The sequence below is a fragment of the Phoxinus phoxinus genome (assembly GCF_949152265.1).
Source record: "Phoxinus phoxinus genome assembly, chromosome: 9".
Lineage (NCBI taxonomy): Eukaryota > Metazoa > Chordata > Actinopteri > Cypriniformes > Leuciscidae > Phoxinus > Phoxinus phoxinus.
The window spans coordinates 16,140,104-16,157,209 of record NC_136884.1 but is presented as its reverse complement, the minus strand read 5'-3'; the positions used below and the strand labels follow the sequence as shown (position 1 = coordinate 16,157,209).

At 35.5% G+C, this 17,106-nt stretch overlaps 1 protein-coding gene across 4 annotated transcripts; it reads left to right on the top strand.

Annotated features, from left to right (window-relative positions):
* The first annotated feature begins 529 nt into the window (after positions 1–529).
* rbm17 (RNA binding motif protein 17) lies at positions 530–16,857 on the top strand. 4 transcript variants are annotated; one of them, XM_079623614.1, is made up of 14 exons: positions 530–661; positions 971–1,118; positions 1,512–1,628; positions 4,076–4,242; positions 4,404–4,469; positions 6,357–6,472; positions 6,639–6,689; positions 7,304–7,433; positions 9,274–9,425; positions 9,626–9,691; positions 10,783–10,859; positions 11,288–11,386; positions 11,487–11,559; positions 14,611–16,857. In XM_079623614.1, the coding sequence occupies exons 2-14, from the start codon at positions 996–998 to the stop codon at positions 14,712–14,714; spliced, it is 1,341 nt and encodes a 446-aa protein (XP_079479740.1). In that variant the 5' UTR covers positions 530–661; positions 971–995; the 3' UTR covers positions 14,715–16,857. The 4 variants fall into 4 exon arrangements, with proteins under 4 accessions (XP_079479740.1, XP_079479741.1, XP_079479742.1 ...); XM_079623615.1 differs by having other exon boundaries at positions 10,786–10,859; positions 14,611–16,192; XM_079623616.1 differs by having other exon boundaries at positions 565–661; positions 7,307–7,433; positions 14,611–15,000.
* The last annotated feature ends 249 nt before the right edge of the window (positions 16,858–17,106 follow it).

Here is a 17,106-nt window from a genome sequence, read left to right as displayed (position 1 = left end):
GGGGGAGATACATACTTCCGAGTCTACCGTACATAAGTTTAAATCTTAATCACTGTTATAATAGAGGTGAAACTGAAAAGCATTTTTCATATTTTGCAAATTATTTGACAGATAATTGTACTTGTTTTTATGTAAAATGCCTCTTGAAATAAGACACACACAAAAAAACTTAGTAAGAAAAAGCATTTTTTTTTGCAGCGTGAATGAATCTGCAGTGATAGGATGATGCTCAGAACACTTGTTCACTGTATGTTAGTTATCTCTTTGAACGTTTGTGAGCTCTTCAAATACTTTATTTTGATTTTGTTTACCCTATTGTACTCTTAGTTAGATTTTTATATTATTACCCTCATGACACTTTTATTTATTTTTGCAGATGTTTTTTTTTCTTGTTTTATTGTTCTGTTTTACTCTCATATTATTATTTAATATTTGCATACGAACGAAAGTCCATGCATAATATTAATGTTTATTTAAGAAGCAAGATTCCGCACAATAATAATAAAAAAAAGTACAGTGAAAGAAAATGAGATTAATGATATACGTGACGCGGGTGCGTTTAGGCCACAGTCTGTGATGTCATCTGTCTGCGACATCACTCTTGTAGCATGATATGCTAACCGACAGTGCAGAACGAGTAGAGCATTTATTTTCGTAAAAGGTGTGTATCTATCTTCAGATATTTGAACAGTTAAAATGCACGAGTGGTTTAAGCTTATAATAATTTAGTACATTTTGGCGTTGCAAAGTGAATGCTAAATTCATAAATAATACTTGACTGTAAGAACCATGTTTTATAATTTTTGTAATGGAAGTTCTAACTGCAGGTTAATTTAGAATGCGGTTTTATGTTTACAATACAGACGTCTAACTGACAACTTGTGTGATGCTTTTAGCCTCTGTTACACTGCACACTGATGTTTGGAACACGTTTATATGTATAATCATGTTTCATGTTTGTGTATTTCAGTGTTTTTATTTGGAAAGGAGGTAAAATGTCTTTATATGATGATTTGGGGGTCGCAACGAGCGACACTAAAACAGAAGGATGGTCTAAAAACTTTAAACTGCTTCAGTCTCAGCTAAAAGTGAAGAAAGCTGCATTGACACAAGCAAAGGTGGGTTAGTGTGTATGCCACATGCCTGACAATAATACAGTGCGTCGTCTCTTTCTTTTATTAATAACTGGAGAGTATAGGTGTCAATGTTCCCTTTATCATGTAAAACATGAAAATATTAGGGAACTTTAAAATGGTTTTCCATGAAAAAATCGTATTTTGTTTCTATTATTGGTTAGATTTAAAATATTTAATTGGCTAAAAATGGATCATTGTGAGTAATATCTCTTACATATATTATGTTATTTATAATATTATAAAATATATGATACATATATTTTTGTACATGATTATCCAGTAACCATAAATAACTTGAAAAGTTATGGAAATTAATTATTGAGTCATGGAAAGTCGAAAAGTGTGACCGACAAATGAAACTGACTTCTTTTGCAGACCCAGAGGACGAGACAGTCAAATGTTCTAGCTCCGGTCATCGATCTAAAGAGAGGAGGTTCAGCAGATGACAGACAGATCTCTGATACACCTCCACACATCGCTGCAGGGATGAAGGTAAACAATGTGTATATTACCATAACCCTATTCATTTTTAAGCTCCAGGTTAGATGTGTTGGCTTTAGTGGCCAACAAAATTGTGATTATGTATCAATGGCCCTGTTTACACACCTGGTATTAAGATGCGTTTTGGTCGATCGGATGAGAAGTAGACGAGGGAGACACATACCCGTTCACACCTGGTCTCTTTTGTCCACTTTCAACCACTTCTGTCCTGATGTCTATAGGCGTGTAAATGTATGGGTTTTTTCAGATCTTTAGATCTAATGGACTAAATAAGCTCTCACAATTTACATACGTATGCGACCAGGGACGATGAAACTGTTGGAAATTTCAGAAGCGAAGACCAGGAGACTTGGTTGTATCTTCAGCAGGATATTTTATTAAGAACGTGGCCGACTTGAAGCCCCAATATACTCACAACAACGTTATTTTTTTAGTTTAGTGGTAAAACGAATTTTAAAATACGTGAGCAGCGATATACTGTTATCGAACAGACAACGCCGCCCACACTGCTAAGAGAGCAAGGTTTAGATGAAAATTTAAATGTATGCTGTGCTTTCCTCTCAATAACAAAATAAACACACAATAAAAGTGAGAAAACAGCAAGCATTTTAATAGCATCTGATCTTCGCAACATGGATATGTTTGTTTGCACAAACTCTACGGCACTCCATTAAAGTCACGTCATTTCTGTATTCTGATAAAAGGCTGTGGTGGGAAATTCACCTAGAAGTCAGGCCATTCAATAGTGAAATTATTGAACCAAAATTGATTTAGTCTCTCTTAAACCGAAACATATCTGAGAGAGCTACGGAGTGAGCTCCAAGCAAAACAGAGTATTTATTCAGTCAAATCATACATATGAATTTTTCAGCAAACAAAGACTTTCAAAATGGATTGGATAAACGAATGAGCACATTATTATAATGCCTACTTCTTACTCTCATCATATAAGTAAATTATTTGGTTCATCGACATCCCAATAATCAGTGACATCCCATAATATGCATGGCAACCTGACATTCTTCACGACCATCTTATCTGACTCCCTAAAACCTCCTCGGCCTAACTGACTTTGACTGAAGGAGGAGTTATTTGTTCACAAACCGCTTCTCACATTATTTGTAGATTAACTTTCTCTTGCAGCCCATCAAACCACAGGCGTGTAACAGTTTGTGCCTTATTTCATTCCTGTGTGTTTGTTTCATGTGCTTCAGTTTAGTCTCTTAATCCCCTGCTATAGTTAGTCTCCTTGGTTACAGTTGTTGTTTCCTGTGTATTTATCCCACGTTTATTTCAAGTCATTGTCGTTTCTCGTCAATGTAAGTGTGTTTTCCCCTGCGTTAATCCCATACTGTCTATGGTTAATCCTGTTTCTGAGTATTTGATAACCTGTTTCCTTGAAGTATTCCTCGTCGTGAGAGTTTCTGACGTTGCGTGACAATGCAAACCAGTGGCCCCCTTATCATCTAGCAGCTTCTCTGGAGTGTCAGCTATTCCACTGTATGCTGTAGCTGACTGACAAAAGTTGGCTTTTTGGGGGGAAAAAAGCTAAATGATCCTAAATGCTACTCCTCCTAGAGATCTGTCTGTCTGCCTATCTATCCGTCTATCTCCGTCCGTCCTAGCTAGCTAGCTAGCTAACTTTTAAAACGACTAATCTAAAAATTAAAACTATTACAAACAGAAAAACGTTTAAAACTACCGGTACTTCAAACTTTCTGGCTTTTTTTTAAGCCAACTTTAAAGTTCGTCTTTTCAAACTGTACTCTCTAGTTATTATTATTATTTTAGCATGATTGTCATTACTAAATACAAATATTTTAAAATAATAAGAAATAGGCCTATAACTCTTGTAATATTACATTTAAAATATTTAAGAAATGTATAATTACAATACAATAATAAAAAATTACAATAATAATATTTATGGGTGTCTTAATTACTTAATTTTCAAATGTTAACCCATCAACCTTTAATTTTGTCAGAAAACCCTAGGAACTTAGAAAGCTCTTAACTTCTCTTTTGTTGACAGCGGCAGGTTGAAAAGCACTTCTCATTACAAGTTTATGAAGATTGTTGATGTGTTCATCAGAAATATTTGCATTTATATACTGCATATATATTTTTATATTATATATAAATAGAACTATTTTATATATAAATAACAAATTCTTCTTAAATATATACATGCATGATGTGTGTCATACACAATACACACACATATATTATTTAAACACAAACTTTTATTTTGGATGCGATTAATCGTTTACAGCCCTACATCACAGCATTTGATCTGTTTAAATCACAACCCTTCCTCCCAGTAATATGTTACATTAAAAAATGAATGAGGATTTCTCACCAAGTGGTTCATTATATACTAAGATGCTCTTCTTAGAACGTTAAGTTTCATTGACTATGTCTGTGTGTGTCCATTTTAGGACTCTCTGTCAGGTGGGTTTTCATCCGGAGATGTGCTGATTCCATTGGCTGATGAGTATGACCCCATGTTCCCCAACGACTATGAGAAAGTGGTGAAGAGACACAGAGAGGAAAGACAAAGACAGAGAGAGCAGGAGCGACAGAAGGAGATTGAGGAGAGAGAGAAGTATGCATCCACCATTGTAGAAAAATGCGATAACTCGTTAAATAATGCGATATACGATAATGCTTTGTGTGTAAAATACATTTTTCATTTTATTTAAATATATTTCAAAACTGAAAATGATATAACCAATATACATGTTTTACATTCTATTTTTTTTTAAGAGAGGAAAGCATCTCTACAACTTCTGAAAGTCAACAACAGAGTTTTACTGTAGCGTTACATAAAAAGTAAGTGTGATTTTAACGTCAGGTAGGCCCACATTAGGTTTATTTGACGATGCAAATTGAATAATCAAATGTAAAAATAACTCACTGCTTCACTGTATGAATTAAATATAGATGGATTCTTATTAAAGTTACAGAATATATTCAGTCAAGAGCACCGAGTGATTTTCTCTTTGTCTGTTATAAAGAGACATAATACAATAAGCACACAGACAGAAGCAGGTTTGTTAGGCTGCAGTCACTTTAAGAGCTGCACGGATCCAATATATTGTTATATGCACGCTTTTTTTCTCAACTGTTTACTCCACTTACTAAATAACTGATTGTTTTTACGTTAATACTCACCAAGATGGCATTTTGACATAATGTTTTGTGTATTTGGTCATATAAACTGGAATAGAACTGAAATCAGTATTACGCTGTCTGAGAGGCTTTCTGTGTGTAGGCATGTCCGATGTATGTAACCGTCACGCGTCTAGTCTTCTCTTCTGTCTGCATCAACCTAAAACTTAAGAGTTTTTGAAATCTTTTGAAGTATTAAAACCATTCAGTTATCGTTAGCCTTTGCGATATGTACATTTGTGTCATTAAGTCCACTTACAATATTCTGCGTGCTTAAGAGGTGTGTTTAGAGCATGTTACGTTGTGAGAGGGAATCACAACTACTTCAGAGAACGCAGCACAATAGGAACTATCAGTGACGTAAGTGTTTTTAAAAAAAGCCATTTTTAAAAAGCCATATACACAGCCCATTTACTTCATAAACTAACTCGAACATGAAAAACAGTGATAGTCCTTTACGCCAAGGAGAACATCCAACACAACATTTGAATCGACCAAGTAAAACATGATTATGTATTTCTGCTCAGCTAGCGACATTGGGCGTCATCCACGCGGCAAACGCTAATTCTTTTTCATATACTTTCTACTTTGTATAACAGTTTTATCTAATAATATATTAGACAGGACTGTTAAACAGATCGTAAACTAGTGAAGACGGAGAATGGGAGCGCTGTGGCGTTCTCAGCGCCGTCAAAATAAGTCACAACAACAAGCACGGCTTACGTCACTTCAGAGTTCCTACTGGCGGTGTGAATGCAACCAGGGAAACGGCCATAGGGGAACATTAGTTCTCCGGGAACCACCCTGGTGGCTAGTTCCTATAACCACCCAGTGCGAAAGCCCCTATTATTAAACCATGCATATTTCTCCTTCTTTTTTTTTAAAGAAGAAGAAACCAAACCATTGTGTAGTTGACATTTGAGGCTTAATGCTATAGAAAAGCAATACAAGTTTTTTCAGGAAGAGTATTTCCAGCTTGTTTTTTATTTTTATAGACAAATATGGCATGCAGTTGCTTCAATCAATGGTACAACGCTATTCAAAACATCCTCAATGTAAATTGTGACAAATTGCGATGGGTTCTGATTGGCTGTCTTGTAATTTATCAGCTGGAAATATAATTCTGAAAGGGATTCCAACTTTATTGTTCTTCTGATGTTATCGTTGTTGTTGTAGTTGTGGTATCTTCCCTATTCTCACAGAATTAGAACAATTATTAAAATACACAATTTCAATCAGTTTTGCAAATTGAGCCAGAGCAGGTGGTTCGGAACAGGTTTGTAAAAATCAGTATTTTTTATTTTTGCTGTTCAGATTACACGGAACTAAAAAAAAAAAAAAATCTCTATTTAATCAGGGACGGTACACATTAATAGTACATAACAATATATATTTTCATCCGTTGTCACTTTTGTATTTGATATTTATTTCCCATAAAATCTTATTTTTGCTGCCTGTCTGAACACAGCCTTAAACATGTGCCTGATCTGCACAGCTCATGTTGTTTTCTTGTCCATTGTGTTGTGACCATGTTCCCCTGTCTGTTAGGAAACGTAAAGAGAGGCATGAAGGAGGGGGGGCTCCAAGCGGATTTTCACGTTTCCCGATTCCCGAAGGCGAATCGGATGAGGAGGAGGATTTTGAGAGAGAAAAGAGGAAGAGGAGTGAGTTCCCAATGACACATTTCTTCATCTCAATTTCTTTTATATCAAATTGACTGTATATTGACAATTGTGATTAGATTATCCAAGATGTTAATGCCATGTTTAAACAAGGGCCCTTGGTATAATCTTCTGTGTGGTTATAAGATGTCGTTCTTATGGCATACAGGTATGGGTGGAGCTGCCATCGCCCCTCCGACATCACTAATGGATCGAGAATGTAAGTACATCCCACCTTTATTTTCCTGTTTTGCCACATTTGAAATCAATATACACTGATGAGCCAAAACATTATGACCAGTCACAGGTGAAGCAAATATCGTTGATCATCTCCTAACAAGGCCACATATTAAGGTCTGGGTAGATTAAATGGTGAGCAAACATCAGTTCTCGTAAACGGTTGGATGCAGGAATAAAGATCTGATCTGCACCCTGCCACACTGTACAAATTGTTCTGGAATGGTTTGAGGAACATGATGAAGAGTTTTAGGTGTAGCTCTGGCCTCCAAATGCAATTGAGCATCTGTGGGATGTGCTGGACCAACAAATTTGATCCCACAGTGGCTCCACCTCATAACCTGCAGGACTTGAAGGATCTGCTGCTTGGTGCCAGATACCACAGGACACATTCAGGGGTCTTGTAGAGTCCATGCATCGGCGCGTCGGGAGAACCAACAGCATATTAGGCATGTGGTCATAATGTTTTGGCTCATCGGTGTATGATTTTGTGTGTTTTCGCTTTGTCTCTGATAGGTTGCAGCAGGTTTACACAGTCTTAAATCCAGTTGCGGGAAATGTGAGTAAGTAACAAAACTGTGTTTGTTGTCATGACAGCAGCATCATATTCATATGACGAAGATGGTCGCCAGAGGTCGAAAGCTGCTATCCCACCTCCTGTGTTTGACGACTTGGATAGACCACGATCTCCCCCTGGACCAACTAATTCATTCCTGGCCAACATGGGGTAAGAGTCCTTCCATGCACTCAGCAACATAGAATCACTCCCTAGACTCATAAAGTCATTATGATTTATAAATATGTTATTGCTGCACTGATTCAATGAACGCTTTGGTTCTGATTTACACCAGAGAATTTAGATTTCCAGAAAATGTAGATCCACAAAAACTTTTTTTATATTTAAAAAATAACAATTTATGATTTAAGTCATTTTGATTTCCCAAAACATTTAGTTTTCCAAAGAATTTATTTGAACCAATTTAGATTTAACAAGAAAATAGTAGATTTAACTAAATATTTGAAATTTAGCATTTCGATTTAACCAATAAATAAATCTCATATTTAATTGAAATGATTTTTATACAATACATTTAGATTTCCCAAAAATATTTTAATTTTAAAATGCAAGATTTTAATATTTTAGCTTTAACCAAATATTTAAAATGTAAAGAAATAGTTTACATTTAACTGCACTTTCCGATTTAACGAAAAATAAATAAACTTGCTAACATTTAATGCAGATTATATATTATAATAAATGAAGATTTAAACAATTAATTTCCAAAGAATGTATTGTAATGAATTTAGACTAGGGCTGTCAAAGTTAACGCGTTAATTAGGTGTTAACGCAACATCATATTAACGGCACTAATTTTTTTAACGCGCGATTAACGCAGCGCGTATTTTCAGTTTGACCCGTGGCCCATCCCTAGTTGGAGAAATGGAGATACACAGTGTTGCCAACTTAGCGACATTGCAGACACCTTTAGCGATTTTTTTTCTCTTCAATAAAGCGCCCAAACCTTTAGTTTCTGAGAATCGCCGGTGCTCTCCCAGCACGCGCGCACCTCTCTCTCTCTCTCTCTCTCTCTCTCTCGCTCACTCTGCGTTTCGCGCGGTAGAGAGGAGCAGCGCTTTAATTCAGTTAAACACAGATATTATGTTGCTTCTCTATTTTACAAGCACTTATAGCAGAAATCACAACAGAGATATTGTCTTTATCTTATGTGTATTTGATTTCATCAGACGACGGCTCGATTATCAGGATTGTTGTGCAGATTAACATCTTGGAAGGGAGAGCTGGTTATGTTTAATGGGTCGCGTTTCAGTCACTATTTCATATTCATTCCATTGTTTGACAACAGAAACAGTAAAATATACCAATGAAAACAGTTTTATTGAGAATTTAGCTTCATCAAAATGGGCACAGAGAGAGACAAACTAATGTAATAATAAATAATAAATGTACATTTAGCATTTTCAGAACAGCTGCCCTGCCATGCAAAAATCTAAAGATGTTTGTTTTAGTAAATTGCTCAGTGCAAAGAAAGAGAAGTAATGGGAACCTGGTATTTCTTTATTCTTTCTTCATGTGTCTAATAGACATGAACAAGTTCTTTGAAAAACATCTATGACCTTTGAAACATGTCTCGTCTTCATGCTCTATGTTGACTATGGTTTCAATAATAAACACACATTTGCATAAAGCATCCATATTTATCCATGCCCATAATGATTAGAGTATTATACAAACTTGAAAAGTATTAATTTAAGGTACATTTAGAACAAATAAAAAATGTGCGATTAATTGCGAGTTAACTCATGGCAAGCATGCGATTAATCACGATTAAAAAAATTTAATCGATTGACAGCCCTAATTTAGACTTAACCAAAGTGTTTAGATTTTACCAGAAACGTTTTGATTTAACAAAATAATGAATAAATCTTGTAATATTTCATATAAATGAAGATTTAATCTTGAATTTAGATTTCCAAATAACTTATTTTAAAGAAAATGTATTTAAATCTTTAATTTAAAGTCCAGTGTCTGTCTGTGTGTTTTTCAGTGGTACCGTGGCTCATAAAATCATGCAGAAGTATGGATTCCGCGAAGGACAGGGTCTGGGGAAACACGAGCAGGGCTTGAGCACGGCGCTGTCCGTGGAAAAAACCAGCAAGCGTGGGGGCAAGATTATTATTGGAGACTCAACGGAAAAGAGTGAGATCACACACACCCACACAAACACACAGCAACCACGTACAACCTCATACGTCACGTCAAGGATTCTTCTTTATTTTCTATTCCTTTTTATTGTTTCGAGTGTCATGTTTGTTTCCAATTGCATGTGTTGTCATTTGCGCAACCCACTGTGTGAGTGTATCATTTGGTTCATTCACATTTGTTTGTGTTTGTTTCAGCATCAGCATCTGCATCTGCATCTGCATCCAGTCAGAATTTGGCTGATCCACATGGCTCTAATTCAGGTTTGATTTTATTTGATTTTATTTCCTGTTTCCCATATCAACCATTGACTTAGCAGGCGTTTGCATCTGTATGTGTCTTGAACATGCATCACATGAACACATCTGTGATCTATTAGTCATTAGGAAATGCCCCTCATGCCTGTAAACTGGCAACAGTAACTTCCCTAACGTGGGCGAACGGGTGTTATAGTCAATTTTTTCCAGATGTCCTTTCATAGAGTATATGTTCAGGATTTGTATGTATTTGAACCGTCTTTTTAACCAAACAGCCATTAAATGAACACAAAGGAAGCATCATAATAAATCATTCCCATTTATATGCACCAGTATAACAATACATAGTCATAAACAGCAATATTTACATGCATATACAGTACCATTCAAAAGTTTGGGGTCAGTGAAAATTATTTTCTGAAATAAATTATTCGTTTTCAGCGAGGATGCATTAAAATGTTTAAATGTGACCGTTTTCCATTTCAAATAAATGCTGTACTTTTGAACTTTGTTCGGCATGGAGTACTAGAAACTTAAAAATGCATTTTATAACCAATCTTTATAATAAGATAAGAATAATTGTTATTATGATAAAAAAAAAGAAGATAATAATTAGACCTTTTTATTGGGCAGCAAATCAGCATATTTGAATGATTTTTGAAGGATCATGTGAGACTGAAGACTGGAATAATGATGCTGAAAATGTATCTTTCCCATCAAAGAAACACATTATATTTTCAAATATATTAAAATAGAAAAAAGTCACTTTAAATTGCAATAGTTTTTAAAATATTACAATTTTACTGTATTTTTAAATTAATAAATGCAGCCTTGGCGAGCATAACAGACTTCTTTCAAAAACATATTTTACAAAAATAAAAATGTTTTACACCCCCAAACTTTTAAAAAGTAGAGTATATATTTAGTAATACTTTTTAATACATGAGAAATGCCTCTCAGAAAATTAGTGACAACAGGCAACTCATTGTATCAGAGTTTTAAATGAATTAATTGACGTTCATTAAACGAAGCTGACTTTTCTTTTATATGAAGTTTTGATATAAATGTACATTTCAAATATGATATCTGTTTTATAGCAGATCCCTCAAAGAAAAACGATACCAACCCTCTTACAGAGATTCTCAAATGTCCAACAAAGGTGGTGTTGCTGCGGGTAAGCTGTGTCAGTCAGTCTAAATGAAATTGAACTTCATAAATGTATGTTTTGGAAAGCTTATTGACACTCTTCAAGTGAGACGCATGGGAGACTAGAATGCCGATTGATTTCACATTAGCATGTTGCTAAGCTAATAACACAATAGTATAATAAGAATAATATTGCATAAAATAATTTTAATACAATACATTTTTTGTTGAGACGCTTTATTATTTATTGAAATATAAGTATCTCTTAGCATCTTTTACCATTTTTCACATCTTTGGATGAATTTCGGTCAAAATCTTGGAATATGACACAGTTGCACTTCTGTGTTTTTAATTTCTGCCCTCTTTTGACTGTATATTGAAATAGATTCTCAGGACAATTTAGTCAAAAAACATTTGTTGTTTAATCTGCACACAAAAAACTGTATGTGTGTGTAGAACATGGTTGGAAGGGGAGAGGTGGACGAAGACCTGGAAGGCGAGACTAAAGAAGAGTGTGAGAAATATGGCAAAGTCACCAAGTGCGTCATCTTTGAGGTGAGGGGTTACGTCGAGCAAGTTTTCCTTCTCCTGTATGTAAGCTGCAGATGTCATCTCTCGCTGACATGAAACCTGTGTGTCTGGCTTTTGTTTTTAGATCTCAGGTGTGACTGACGACGAGGCCGTCCGCATTTTCTTGGAGTTCGAACGGGTCGAATCGGCTATTAAAGGTGAGCGATTAAAGGACAGACTTGAAGTGTGTGTGTGTGTAGATGGTCTTTATTTCAAGTGCCCCAGATCCTGCTTAATTAAAGCAGGTAAGTGTGTGAGGAACCGTCCCTTAGGTGTTACCTCACCTGGCTGCTTACATCACTTCCTCATGGGATTGCAGACCAAACCAGTTTTCACTCACTTTCAAACCCTGACCGAAATATTAATTCCAAGCTGGAAATTAACTCATCCTTCAAAACATTGTTATCCTCAAAAACACAGTTTTAAATTAATAACTTTATTTGTATATTCATATTATATATAGATTTGTGATATGTGTATACACACACACACACACACACACACACACACACACACACACACACACACACACACACACACACACACACACACACACACACACACACACACACACACACACTCACACTCACACTCACTCACTACTGGTCAGAAGTTTGAAAACATTACTATTTTTAATGTTTTTGAAATAAGTCTTATGCTCATCAAACCTGCATTTATTTGATCAAAAATACAGGAAAAAAACTGTCATATTGTGAAATATTATTACAATTTAAATGATTTGTTTTCTCTTTTAATATACTTAAAAATATAATTTATTTGTGATGCTTTACAGCATTCATTTAAAATTGAAATCTTTTGTAACAATATACACTACAGTTCAAAAGTTTGGGGTCTTGTAATTTTTTTCTCTTTCTTTTTTGAAAGAAATTAATACTTTTATACAGTAAAAAATATTAAGCAGCACAATTGTTTCCAACGTTGATAATAAATCATCATATTTGAATGATTTCTGAAGGATCATGTGACACTGAAGACTGGAGTAATGATGCTGAAAATTCAGCTTTGCATCACAGGAATAAATGATATTTCAAAGTGTATATAAAAACTGAAAACCATTATTTTAAATGGTAATAATATTTAATCTCTCTCTCTCTCTCTCTCTCTCTCTCTCTCTCTCTCTCTCTCTCTCTCTCTCTCTCTCTCTCTCTCTCTCTCTCTCTCTCTCTCTCTCTCTCTCGCTCTCTCGCTCTCTCTCTCTCTCTCTCTCTCTCTCGCTCTCTCGCTCTCTCGCTCTCTCTCTCTCTCTCTCTCTCTCTCTCTCTCTCTCTCTCTCTCTCTCTCTCTCTCTCTCTCTCTCTCTCTCTCTCTCTCTCTCTCTCTCTCTCTCTCTCTCTCTCTCTCTCTCTCTAGATTATGACACACTTTGAATGTCAAATATATAATACTGATCAATATCAGTGTTAACAACATAATTTTCTTAATTATGCAGCTACACAATGTACTTCTCTAATTACTTTTTTGGGTTTGGAAAAATGTTTTAATGTTTTTGAAAGAAGCCTGTTGTGCTCACCAAGCCTGCATTTATTTAATTAAGAATACTTGTAAAAACTTGTAATATTGCGTCACATGATCGTTCAGAAATAATTCTAATATGCTGATTTGGTGGCCAAGAAACATTTCTTATTCAATGTAAAAAAACAACAACATTTTTTTGTTGGAAACCGCGATTCTTTTTAAAAAAGTATTAGTAGAAATTTCAAAAGAACACCATTTACGGTATTTGAAATAGAAATATTTTTTAACATTATAAATGTCTTCGCTGACTAGCACAATCTGTCCTTGCTGAATAAAAGTATTGTAGGCCTACTATTACTTTAAATAACTAAAAATGGCAGAACCAGTGTTTGTTACGTATTAGGAGTTTGGGGGGAACCTGCTTCAAACAATCATCATTTTTGCAATTCTGCAGCTAAAATTATACACCAAGTCCTAAAATACAGTTTTGAACTGTATCTGAAAACAAAGCAAGCCTGAAAAAACACTCGGAGTCTGGCATCACATGCAGGAACACCTGTTTCACTTCCCAGGGCAGGGCTCAAGTTTGAAGAATGCAACAATTCAACTAATACTATAATCGTTGTTGGAAAGGCTTTTGTTTGTGGCGTTTGTTAAACTTTTTTTTAAAGAGCTGTGGATTGGCCCTTGATTTTTTTAGAATTAAGGGTATTTTACTGATCATAGACCAGATCATTATCAAGATACCCACTTCCTTTCGTGTTTTAAAATGGCTTAATGTGACATCATCGTCACTCTGATGATATCACATGGAAAAAACAAACATTTTTAATAATAGATTTAGCAGCAAAGCTATTCTTATTCCTCTTCTGCTTTTTGTGGTTGGTCGTCTGGGTCAGAGTCAATATTCCAGGTGCAAATTTCTGCTCAAGAATGATTTCTTATCATCGATGTTGAAATTAGTTGAGCTGCTTAATGTTTTTTTGTGAAAAAAGTTCAGGATTATAAGATTAATAAGTTCAAACGAACGGCATTTATTTGAAACAATCTTTTGTAACATTATAAATGTATTTACTGTCCCTTTTTATCAGTTTAATGCAATCTTGCTGAGTAAAAGTATTCATTTCTTAAACTTTCTGACCTCAAGGTTTTTGATTGGTTATAATCTTTTTGTTTTTGCTGCTACTATTTTGACAGATCATCACAAAACATGAGCAATTGGCTTTTTTTTTTCTTTTTTTTTTCGTTTGCCTGTAACACGATGCCAAATTTAACTGCGAAGACACAGAACAGGAAATGAAATAACATCCTGGCAACGCTTCATTATATTGAAACGAAGCTCAGTATCTCATTACGAGACGACGGCCTCAGAGTCTGTGTAATATTTTAGGACACTGCCATCAGCTGGTCAGAAGTTATAAACAATGGTAAATCTATCCATACACTTTGCATTTCTTGTCCTAAAGTCACAGATGTTATAACCAAGTTCAAATAACAACGTGCAATATGTGCTCAGGGCCTTATAACTGCAGCTTTATTAGAAATTGTGTTATATATTAGAATAATAGTTTTTTCTTCTTCCATATTTTATATGAAATCTTAGAAATTAAATGATTTCCATTTAATATATTTGTTAATTTGTGTCCTGATGCAGTTCAATAGTATATTTACAGTGTAACTACATATAAATGTTTTGGTCTTTTTGAATGTCACATTGTTTTTCCCCTCCTCAGCTGTGGTGGATCTGAATGGGCGGTACTTTGGAGGTCGGGTGGTGAAGGCCTGTTTTTATAACTTGGATAAGTTCCGTGTTTTAGACCTGGGAGAACAGATGTGAGTGGGACAGTCCAGACCTTCACAACCAGGAAAGAGTAAACACCAGGAAGAAATGGTTTCTGTATATATATAGCATGAGTAATTTTATACACCCCTGTAAAACATTAGCTTACGTGCCTCTTCCCGCAATGCGTTTTGTAATGAGGATTTGAATTGCTCTTTTTTTTTATTCTTTCTTGTCTCTTTCTCTCTCTCTAACGTCACAGTTGAAAATATCCCTTTGTCCTGTCCTTGTGAATGAGATGTGATGAAGAACCCAGAATTAAAAAAGCTTTTGGGAGAATAACTTTGAGGGTTGGTTCTGTTTTAAAGGTAAAATGTGTCTCTTTAAATGTTCAACTTTTTCATATCTCTGCACTTTTAGACTTTCATTGCGGTGCTTTCAAAGCAATGGTGCGGGTTTTTCCGGGAATACTCCAGTAGTTACTACATGGTTTTACAGAAAAGAAAAATTGCACGCTGATGTTGAATGGGGTGATGATGATGAAGATGATGAAGATGATGATGGTTATAATGAATGAGCCCTGGTTCATGATTTATATAATCAGACATCATGTCCCTGTGCGACTTTAGAAAGTAGGAAACCTACATTCTTCTGTTGTGACATAACGGCGACTCCCATGAGCCCTCACTCTATGATCCACACACTATTGATAGACTTCAAGGATTAAACTTTTTCTTAATGCGTGTCTTGACCCAAACGGAAATTGGGTTTTGTGTGTTACTCAATAAAAGGTGACTTCAGTACATGCCACGTTTTTCAAAAGCACCTCTGTAGGATGTTTCAAATGCATCACATAAATAATTTTTGTGTGTATTATCAGATTACGACGCATGATAGTGTATTTTCATGCAGAATGTGTGCGGATGTGTGTTAGACTGGGTCAGTGATGGTGTGATGTTCTGGTTTTGGTGAGAAGGACGCACTTACGCAATTCGAAGGTGCTGGGGAATAAAGTAAAGAATAGACTGAACTCCACGAGGATCGACTCAAACAGAACAGATCCTCATCAAATGACTCTTAGATGAGCAGAGAGTCTGAAACGTGTCAGAACAGGGTTGAGCTGTTCAGGTCACAAGTTCAGCACTGGGGATTGAGCCGGTACGCTGTGTAAAAGCACTAAAGGTATTGCGGACCGTTGTAGATGGGGTATGGCTTTGTTTGGAATAGTACTTTTTAAATGTACAATTGTTCATACTTCTGAGTCAAAAATCAAACCCCAGATCCTACTCATATTTGTGCCGCGGACATGTATGAGAGTTCAAATCGAGCTGCTTGTTGAAGTAAGGCATACTTTTCTAAACAGTTGGCCTTGTGCATCTTTGTTTTTGTTTTTTGTGCAATAATCCAGCCGGATCACTCAATAACGTATCTATTTTACAAGTGTGCAATTTTGTACGGATTTGATTAAAACTAATAAAGGAAGCTCCAGCCCTAAACCTACCCCTCAGTGTGGCGGGAGCAGGTGGTAAAGTATTAATTCATGTGAATCTGCATCAATTCAACAATGTCATATAAACCATAGACTTCCATTGTAGGAGTTATCTAAATGTGGTTCTCACCCAGGGGGTCTGGGCCCACTAGGCCTCGGTAAACTTTTAAGAATATGAATACATGAAACCTGATATATGAGGTAGCCGATTTTAAAAGTGTGATTTCTAGACCTGGAAAAGTCATATAAAGTAATAAAATGGTAAAGCTAATATGCACTTTTCTAGTTAAGCTAAGCTCTAAAATATTGGGTAGAAATTGAGTAAAAAATATTTTTAAAAGTCCCTATCCTTAACCCTTATTCACTTAATCATGAACAACTGGAGAAGTCATGGGGCCTTTGAATGTTGTTGTAGACAATGGGGGACTGAAGGCATGTAATATGTGGTTTCATAAGGATAAAGACTTCTGGCTTTATTACTGCCAGTGCCAACCAATGAGATGATCGCCACACCCCTTAATTCATCCTAGCATGTGTGGGGATTGGGAAATAATCATAGGGGTGGATGGAGATATTTACAGGTATGGTGGTTTGCAGCTTAATGACATACTATTTTAGGTTTGCCCACTTTTAGATGTTTTTTACAAAATGCTTAAATTGTTCCTAACTTGTTTGCATTTATTTTGTGTGTGGAAAACAAGAACATTTTATGAAAAATGTCTCTTTTGTGTTTGTTTTCCTTTTGTTTTGTTTCTCATGTCTCAGTGGTTTGTGTTTTGTTTGTCTCATATCTAAGTGTTTTTTTTTTGTCTCAGTGTTGTGTTTTTGTTTGTTTCATGTCTGTGTTTTGTGTTTTGTTTGTCTCATATTGAAGTGTTTTGTTTTTCTCAGTGTTGTGGTTTTTGTTTGTGTCATGTCATTTCGCATATATATGCGAAAACAGTACGCCAACAGGGTAGT